The 10,295-nt window shown below is 41.0% G+C and overlaps 1 protein-coding gene across 1 annotated transcript; it reads right to left on the reverse strand.

Annotated features, from left to right (window-relative positions):
• Positions 1–787: 787 nt before the first annotated feature.
• LOC131791255 (tetraspanin-3) lies at positions 788–8,875 on the reverse strand. Its single transcript, XM_066171182.1, is given in 7 exon segments — positions 788–1,139; positions 4,457–4,620; positions 5,581–5,685; positions 6,216–6,290; positions 6,955–7,028; positions 7,031–7,151; positions 8,692–8,875. Coding segments are annotated over 7 exon segments (948 nt in total). The 5' UTR covers positions 8,749–8,875.
• Positions 8,876–10,295: the final 1,420 nt, after the last annotated feature.

Genomic DNA, 10,295 nt, shown 5'->3' on the forward strand with positions numbered 1-10,295 from the left:
GCGAGAATGTTTGCACTTTCTTTTTACAGACAAATTTTGCTTAGAATTGTAGAATCTTTCTCAGTCCAAATAAATGAAAGGTGAAACTTTTCGAAGGAGTGTTAATATATCCTCCGTGTTTGCCCTTTGGGAAGAGATTTGGATGAGATTCTTGATCTCCGCTCAGGAGTACATATGAGAACCAAAGGTAAACCAAGCTCGCACGATAAGCCTCCGTAGCTATACATGCCAATGTGTTTATGTTGCTCAACTGGTGAAATATTAAGATTTGTTTGGGAGAAAACAGTCGCACTCTCAACTTGAAATCTGAAATAGTTTTGAATTAAAACAAACTTACCCTACTTAAGTGGTCGTCCCTTTGTATCGTGATTTTTCTGGGCGGATTAAGGAAAGGATAGAATTATAGAAAGGGCCATTGCGTGGTCATTTCCTATACAGCTCCTAATATTTCGCCCATTACGCAACGTAAAACATTTTCCCTTTTACGGAGGCTCATTGTGCGAGCATGGGCTGCCTGTGTGATGAGCGATCGGAACTGTCTGGGAAACCTACGGACTTGTGGAGGAGGAGGTGGGGGTAGAACTTACGATGGACTGGTATCTCATCCGGGGGGGAGCAGCAATAGATTTAGTGCTCCAGAAAGCAACGTAAGCTCCGGCTGAATCGGAAACTTAGCTTTATGACTACTAGGCTCGATTACAAGCCGCTGGAAAGTAATATGAGCCCGCGCTCCTTTCCCTCGAATCCTCTTCAAAGCCCGAACACGAGAGAGCGGCGGAAATCGAGCCTAGATGACTGCTGGATTATCAATTGTAGGGTTAGAGCAGTAGGTAAACCGCCCCAGGTTGTCTTTAGTTCCGCTTCGGTGGTTTACACTCTTATCTGAAGTCGTTGTTGATAACCAACCTATGGACCAACGAATGGTTGCATTTGCATGCAGGTGTAGCATGATAACTGCCTCAGGAAGTAAAAACTTCACCCACTGGGTTGGTTTAACACCTGCACCAACCAACAGACCCCTTGCCTTGTCTCCCTTCTGTAGAATATGAAAACCTTCATCCACTCGTTCTCTGGCCATTAAAACATACCAGACCTCTAACGTCTCAGTGCCTTTATCTTTATATCCCTTTTCACTGAACCTTTGTTTTCCACATTCATTTGCTGATTATATGTCCTATTTTTGATATAATGGTGTACATTTTTATGGTTTGACCCAGCTACCCGCGTTTTAAGGGATAGGTTTATTGTATCTATTTTCAATCCTGTCTGCTCTAACTATTACAAATCCAAAGTTTGCAGCGGTTTCTCGATCACGTGTCCGTAGTATCATTACTTTGATCTCATCGACCAATGCATTGTGATTGGTTAACAAAAACCCTCGTCGTTTACTTAACAAAGCACATGCCCCCAATCGTACGTGATAATTTGCGTTTTTCAAGCGCTTGCGGCCAGCTAATTGATTTTACTTTGATTTTTTTTGTTTACTCCCTTGAGACATTTCACGCGATTACCATCCCGCTGCTTGGAGATTGAACCGCGCTCCTCCTCCGGGCGGACCGAAGACTGGACGCGAGAAAACAATGGATATCGAGCCCACGTAATATCTTCAGTAAATCTCCTTGGCCGCGTGATTAATTTGGTTGGTGTTCACCGCCACTCAATCGAAAAGCGCCTCATTAAAGACAAATACACTAATAACTTATCCAAGACAAGACGTATACATTTTTTACTTCGAAAGACCTTTTTCCCACCCCACACCTCGCTTTCAAGGAAGAAGTGATGATTTTTCACAATAAAGTAACCCAAAAACTGAAATCACGAAGAGAACACACCATACGGAAACAACAAGACAGTGGCAACGATTTATGAAAACTTCACGGTTTCACTAGGCTTTGCGGTGAATTTCGGTAAATGACGTCATCATGCATAAAAGCAATCGATGAAGGATCTCACACTTAACAGGATCTCGTTTGTGCGGTAAATAAGAGAAGTCCTGGGAACAGAGGTAGCAATCTTCCATGACGTCCCAACGTCCGCATCCTACGTTGCCCGTGGGTTCGCCCTTTGAAATTCAATATAGCGTCGTCATATTCTAGGCGGACCCCAAAAACACAGAGAACACCCAGAGCAACGACTTAAGGCATTAAGCTCCTTGGTTCTTCGCAGTGCTTCAGTGCCTGACGCAGTCGGCATGGATTACAATTTGTTTTTAAACTTAATCTGTTTAATCTACAAAACTCAGGCCACTCTCTCAAGCAATCAGATGGAAAAATCCGTAACAATAGGGACTTGATCAGCCGCGTTTTTCCACACTTCAATCAAGATTGTCTATTTGCATATCGAATTTGTTGTTCATTTTATCTAACGTCTTCCATGTTTTTGATTTCCCGTTGATTTCTTTTAAATGTTCTGGTTTTACGAGACTTAATTAAAATACGCTCCTTTAAAAAAACAAGAACTCTAAGAGCTCTCGAAAGCATCTCAATTTCCGTGACAGCAAACTTCAAGGACAGACAATTCTTAAAAACTCAATTCAACCAAGTTTTCCCTCGATAAAATTGATGTCTGGGCTGAGTTAACATATCTTTGGCTTCAATTATTTTTCTTCAAAGAAGTAGATTGAAATAAAAGGGCAGTTAAACTCCTAGCTGGTATAAGTTAAATGATTCCCATATCAATTGAGTTAACGTCCTCTCTCCGCTTCATACATCAAATAGAAACAGAAGAGGCAGGCGAGGCAAAAATCATTCCAAGGTAACTGCAAACAAAAGAAACATCTCGTGAAACCAATATCTGAGCTCTTGTATTCACACGGTGATTGACACTCCTTCAGTAGTTGCTACACAAAGTCTTGATGCTGAGTATTTCACTTTTTCATTCGCTTTTTTTTCCTCCTCAGACTATGATCATTACTTTTTCGTTATGATATATTTTCTCGCGATCATCAATCTCGCGCCTTTCGTACTACCAATCAAATCAATTTTTGCTCCTATAACTCCTTGAATTAAAACGATAACCAAAATATATGTTCAGAAGTTTGATAAATCTTGTCGTGTTTCCGTTTTTTTCCTTCCGTTATACCTAAGTTTACGCCCTTGAGCCGTGTACACGAGTAACCTGCACGAAGAAACGCCTACAGATTTTAATCGGCCCTACAGATGTTAATCGGTTTTCCTTTTCCCTTTGGTGGGTGCGATAAGACACTTGGTGTTCACTGTTGAAGGAACATCTCCAAACCTGGATTTCCGGCAATGGCATACTGCTACAGTATAACCGAGTAGCGAACAGATGTTTTATTTTCGGACAAAATACTGTTAGCGACTGAAGAACCACCCTGTGAAGAGAATTTGAAGACAAGAGTGTTAGAAAGCGGGGCGATTGCGCGTAGGAGTCACTTAGTTATGCCTCGATCAATTTGATTTATCGGCGCTATTACTTGTGTGATACTTGGCTGAGGGTTGTCTGGGTTTCAGACCAGGCCATGAGAGTGGCGTGTTGCCGGGAAGCCAGCCACTTTTAAAGTATGAATTCACACCGTATGGCCGGTATTTCGAGTTGATAAGAGTTGATTAGTGCCGGATTTCTAAAAGGGTCATTGATTCCGATGAGAGAGACGCGAGACAGCTTTACGGGAGATTTATTGGGTGGCAGAAACCATATAATATTTATATCCATAATGAAAACTATGTATGACGTGAGTTTTACTTCTCACTGCCTTCCGAATGCTCGGGGGCCTAACACGGCACCGCTGTTCAGGCCGTCAGGCCATGCTTGATTGTCAGGGGTAACCTAACGCGTTTCAAACAAAACTGCCCGTCCACTACGGCGCCGCCATATTGAAAACAAGTTTAGTAACCTGGCCGCACAAACCTAGCATAACGATGGAATCGCATCATCAAGCGGTTCACAATAAGCCGCTGGGCTGCTCTGGTTCTCGAAGAAAACATCATTATTTGAGTCACAAATGCTTTGTTTTGCGTCTCTTCTAGTCGTTCAAACGGATCGCCAGGCAGATTTAAAAAAGGATGCAAGTTACCGAAGAATATTGAAAATTATGGCAAATTGGAGGATAAATTTGTAGAGGTTAGATTATACTCTTCAGAATGGTCAAAAACGCTGTCGATGGACCATCTATTTTTTTATCACCTGGTAGGGGGGGGGGGGACTCATGGTTTGTCAGGGAGGAGGCGGAGGAAGGATCAGTCGCCACTACCAGAGTATAGAACGGGGCACTCTAGGAAACTGACTGCGCAATAATGGGGAATTATTAGAAGACTACCACGCCTTGGAGGAGGAAAGGTAAATTTTTATCTGAGACACGACCTAAGTCCTCCCAACCCTTCTGGCGGTAAATAATGGATTGGTCCCTAAACCCTTTTTAAAGACGCGATAAAAGTTTTATGGTTTCTGGAGCTTACTGCTCGGCTTTAAGGAACCGCAAATATTAAAACATTACCTTCGTAATGAAGTTTTGTTTTTATCAAAATTCGAACCCTTGGTGCAAGTTCTTGTGTTTTCGTCCTTCTTACAGCAACTCAGCGGTACTTTATTGTCCTTATTGACTTCTTTCCATTTACTTTCGTCCCAGTCCGTGTAATGACTTGCGCCACAGCATTCGAGCTTCAGAGATTAGACGACGAAAAATAGTATAATGAGTATTGTTTTACTTCCTCAAGGAAGACCTATGTACCTTCTGAGGAAAACAATCAGTTTGATGTATTAAACTCTGACTGAACGATTCTGTGCAAAAGGTTAGCTGAAGAGAGGGGGAAGCTAAGCTTGTTTGTAAGTTCATCTCTTAAATAGGGAGGAGAGGCTGGGCTTGTTTGTAAGACCCTTTTTGCAAAGAGAGAGGGGGAGGCTAGCCTTGTTTGTAAGCTCATCTTTTAAAGGGGAGGGAGAGGTTGGGCTTGTTGCAAGACCCTTTTTGTAAAGAGAGAGGGGGAGGCTGGGCTTGTTTGTAAGCTAATCTTTTAAAGGGGGAGGGAGAGGTTGAGCTTATTTGTAGAACCTTTTTGTAAAGAGAGAGGGGAGGCTGGGCTTGTTTATCCGCTCATCTTTTAAGGGGGAGGGAGAGGTTGGGCTTCTTTGTAAGACCCTTTTTTGTAAAGAGAGAGGGGGAGGTGGGCTTGTTTGTAAGCTCATCTTTTAAAGAGGGAGGGAGAGGCTGGGCTTGTTTGCAAGACCCTTTTTTGTAAAGAGGGAGGGAGGCTGGGCTTGTTTGTAAGCTCATCTTTTAAAGAGGGATGGAGAGGCTGGGCTTGTTTGTAAGCCCCTCTTGGTGAAGAGGGAGTCTAGGCTTGTTGGTACGCCCCTCTTTGTAAAGAGGGAGATAGAGGCTGGGCTAATTTGTAAGCCCCTCTTGGTTAAGAGGGAGATAGAGGCTAGGCTTAGTTGTAAGCCTCTCTTTGTTACGAAGGAGGTTTAGCAGACAAGGGAATAATGAGAGTGCTTGAAACTCGTCCCCACCCTTCTTTGATGGTAACAAAGTTACAATCACTTCTAAACATAAAGCTTCTTACCTTATATTAATGAAATTGTGTTTTATGTCTAAAGAAATAAAAAAAATGATCTGCGTACACGAATTTGTAAATTATCCACGTTTTGATTAGTGGTTGAATCGATTTTCACCCCATAATTTGTCTTTATTTCTTCTTTAAGTCTGTTTTCCACCTCAGTTTCAACCTTTTGAAAGAAAAACGAAGAAATTGTTTGATCATAAGTTTAAGAAACATTTTACTCCCTTTCCTCCAGAATGGAAGTTGATATGTCAAACGCATTGGTCACCGAGGTCGAATTTCTGAGACCTTTCTCTCTCTGCAGGCACTTCGTAAAATTCATTTTCACAACGTTCGAGGGGATTGGGAAACTACAATACTTGCGCAGTGGTGAGGAAACACAAGTTATAGAAGCCCATCCGAGAGCAAACATAAACGGGGAGGAATGAGCAGTTGTCGGTGATCCTAATTACGACCTCTCACTTGACTTTCCACGTGCGCTGTTCCGACGCTCGTGCCTGGTATTTTCCGAAGTTTAAATTTTCATTTCAATTGATAACTGACTGGATTCGGTTTAATACAACGTTTGGTCTTATTAGTTTTTTTAACAAATAAATTATTTTTACGTCTTTAATAATATGAATTCAAATACCCAAAGCTTAAGAAAACGGAAATGTGTGAAATTACTAAAGAAAAGCTATAGAAAGTCAGACCTACCCTGTCGCGATAAAGGAAACCAAGAATTCCCGCCACAGCCTCAGCAGCAAATATCAAAAATAAGCAGCCAAAGAACTGAAAAAACAGAGAAACATATAACAGGCTACAGGTTAACTACGCATAACAAACCCAACAGCTCATCACTACCTCAGCTCATCTCGTTTTCCATGACATAAATCACATGGAGTACTGGATAAGCTCCTCCCCTGGATGCTTATTGATCGGAGGTAACTGGAGCAATTTTCAGTTGAGCGTCAAAGTAATACGGGATTTCTCTGATTTTGCTTTACTTCGCTGTGATATTATTCCAGAAAACTCGCGTCACTTTCTCAACCAATCTGATTCTTGGCTGAAACCTATTGCAGCTTGGTTGCTTGCATTTTTATGCGCTCCAAGCAGTCTGCTTGTTTTTACTTAGAGTCCTCATTAACTCTCTAATATGCCCCTCTCCTCTGATTAACTTTTTATATCCCGAAACTCCATAGGAATGCCTTTCAACGCGGCTATTCTTTCCCTAAAAGGTTGTTAGTACCCATTTACACTCTTTACCAAGAGAAGCCACAAATAATTTTAAGGGTGTCTTGTCCACGAAAACAACATATATGACCAGGCCGGGGCTCGATTCCAGACCTCTTTATGCGGAGCTTAGCGCACTGGCCGCCAGGCCACTGCACCACACTCAAGATGAAAGTCAGCTAAGTTGAAGCTTCAGTACCAACCAACAACCAACAACAACAACAACATACCAACCCAGGAGACATCGACTTTCCTTTATGGCCCCGCAGCATCCAAGGAAACCGACGAACATCACAATCCACCAGTCGCCATTAAGATTATGGAGGGAAGCCGGTAGCCACTATTCCCAAGAAAGGCGTTAAACTGCCCTGGGTCAATCTCGTACCATATTCCTATTCCTAAGACCGCCGCGCCGGCAAGCTGCGAAAACGAAGAATGAAAATATGATCAAAGATTTTATCAAGGGCGTTACAGACGGAGTTTTAAGATACAAATACTCCCGCGCGCACCCCTGTGCAAAGAAAAAATATAATTTACGGGGCACTGTAGTGTAAAATTTGTCGGTTAAAATGTTGTATCCAAAAAGTTAATTGACAGGCAGAAACACGCAACGAACAAGCGCGATAGGAGTGCATGTTTCCTTGCGTGACTCTTTACTCACGTTCGCGTGCGTTGCCTCCAGGACCTATCACTCTCCCCCAGGCCCTGAATTGATTTCAACGTATCAAGAATTTTCGGTTCATTTAAGGAAACATTGTAAACGAACTTGGTACAAGCATGGAGAGCGTTTCTAACATTCATCTTTTGGTGGAACTTTCTAATTCGAAGTTTACTGACGCATGTGATTCAATCAAAATAGAGGCCTGTGAAGAGTCTATTAACAACTTCTTAGCATCAGCCGTCAATTGGCGAAAGGTCACGAATGGAAGACGTAATAGATGATATTGATATGATATCGTAAATAGCACACGTTATTTCACGCACTCTTTTGTGCGCCTGATTTTTAATTGAATGACAGACGTCCCGATAATTACTGCCAATTTTCATTAACATCGCAACAACAAATCCTATTAGCGAAGCAAAAGGATTAGAAAACTCCATAGAGTACGCAAAGTTCTCTCTCATTCATATCAAAGTTATGGGCAAAACTCTAGCACAAATATCGTTGAAATGCATTATTTTTTATATACCGCTGAGCAGATGACAGTAAGTGAATACTGACCCATTTGCGGCCACCAGAGTACGATGTGTAGGACAATATCACTGGCCGCAGCACGAGAATATTGTTATAGCTCGTCTGTTATTCGCCATTTCAATAACTTAAAACAAAAAGAATCTTAAAGATGATTTCTCGACCTTGTCGTTTGCCTGTGCTCCTGAAAACATCAGACCGACTTCCGCCTGTCCAACGTTAAACCTTCTCAGTTGTCAATACGCGAATTTAATATTTCAGCGCCAATTAATAAATATGCATGTCGACCATATTTAAGTTTGGTGTGAGTCACATTGTCCACGGCGAACAAAACACTTGCTTCTTGCTGCCAATTACATGCATTAGGCAGGGCTGGAATATTTACTCGGGTAAATAAAGAGATTTTACCTTCCGTTTTGAAATTGCGGGAAAAGACCAGCAAAAAAATACCGCAATGTCAAAAATATTTCCACAATCATCATAGAATCACATGGTTCATTAGCACGACTCTCAATACAGTCTCTGAGGAATTACTTAGCTATATTTTTGTCTCAGTTCAGAGTGATATTGAGAAAGTTTTCCCACATTTGAATAGCGAGTAAAAATCTCTCAATAAGAACAGATTAAGAAAGACGAGAAACTAAAACAGACCGTTTACAACCAGACCCTAGGATCGTTCCAGTAACGCTAGTGGAACGCTGTGGCGAATTTCAGCTGTACAGCGAAACTCAAGGAGACGCATACTAACTCAAAATTATTTATACCTACCCAAAATATAAAATTGAAGGCAAAAAGGAGGGTCTTTATACACTTGATACCACACATCGAGTCGACAGTTGGCTTCGCAAATTCAGTCACAAAAGATACCTGTGCCCGTTGGGCTGTAAACACACGCAGCGACAAGAAACTTAGGCTTGAAGACGAACCACTGCGCTTGTTGGATGAATATGTATGTTATGACAAGGGTGTAACGCACTCATCGCGCGACAGGTTGCTGTATATTGTTTTCACGAGGTTCATTAATAAAGAACCAATTAAAATTCGCCGTTCAGGGGCTTTGGCAATCTCAATCGAAAGTACTCTATTGTTCGTTAATATAAAAAACAATAACTTGGCTATCTGCATAAAACATCTACAAAGTTCTGCCTTTATCTCGCACCAGGTTTATTAAAGGTAGGAAACCAATTTGAGCACACCGGGCATGAACATTGTGACTTGCGAGTGATCCTCAGAAATTTAGAGAGAGAAAAATTGTCCGCGTTACCAAGTTTGAGAACACGATTTTAGCATCCATTTAGCCATAACGTTCGACTCTTTGTTATAGCCCAAACGATATTTAAGAGTACCAAGTTTATCCAAGAATTAATCCTGTTCAATTTAACCTGCATTTCACTTTTCTTATTCTGTTTCTTTTTGATCGCGTTCAACGCGTTTCAGATGCAAATTACCGATTTTCATATTGTATTTTCTGAATATTGCGTTCCGAGTTTATTCAAGAATTAGTACTGTTAAATTTAACCTACAATTCACTTTCCTTATTCTTTTTCGTTTTGTTCGCGTTCAACGCTTTTCAGCAGCAAATTACTGATTTTCACAATATTTCTAGAAATATTGTATTTTCTGGATATTGCATACAGTAATAAAGGAAAACAGTCTGACACTTTTTTAGTAACGATTAACTGGCTTACATTGATCGTTAAGCCGCCGAAGTAGTGAGCATTTTTGTTGTCCCATTTGTGAACGGTCAACCGAAAAAAAAATCCCAAAGCACGTAATTTCCGAGTAAACATTTTCTAATCTCCTGCGGATTTATCAGTTAAGCTAAGCTTTTATCAAGTTAGATGTGTCTCATTTTCATAGACTGTATTTTTTTCGACAAATGAAATTTATGTTTTATCCGTGGATGGCGGCGCGTCACCACTCTCTCGGTTTCCATAATGTTAAAACCATTGCAATTTTTCGCGTTATATTTGCTTCAATTTCAGTTGATGCGGAGCATCAGAAAATCCATTTTTAATATTGTCTGACAGGTGTGATTTGGTATTTTGCCAGAACCTCCCATGATTGGCGCTGACTTAAAGCGCCTTTTGTTTTAAATAACGACAAAAACAAAAAAGTTAGAGGAAGGATATCTTCAATTTATAACGAGGATTTTCTGATTTTTTTTCGATTTCTGTTTTCGGCGTTTTTCGGCCAGAGTTCTTGTCGAGTCGCCTTTACTTCAATCGGTTTGATGCAAAGAACACAGAAAATAACTACAAAAGTCGACAAGGAAACGTGCTCATTTCTTTGATTAAAAGTAAATAAAACATGTGTTCAAGCATAAAAAGCCGCTATCGAGATATCAAATCCTAAAGCAACTATCCCTAACT

The sequence above is a fragment of the Pocillopora verrucosa genome, chromosome 8 (genome assembly GCF_036669915.1).
Source record: "Pocillopora verrucosa isolate sample1 chromosome 8, ASM3666991v2, whole genome shotgun sequence".
Taxonomy (NCBI): Eukaryota; Metazoa; Cnidaria; class Anthozoa; order Scleractinia; family Pocilloporidae; genus Pocillopora; species Pocillopora verrucosa.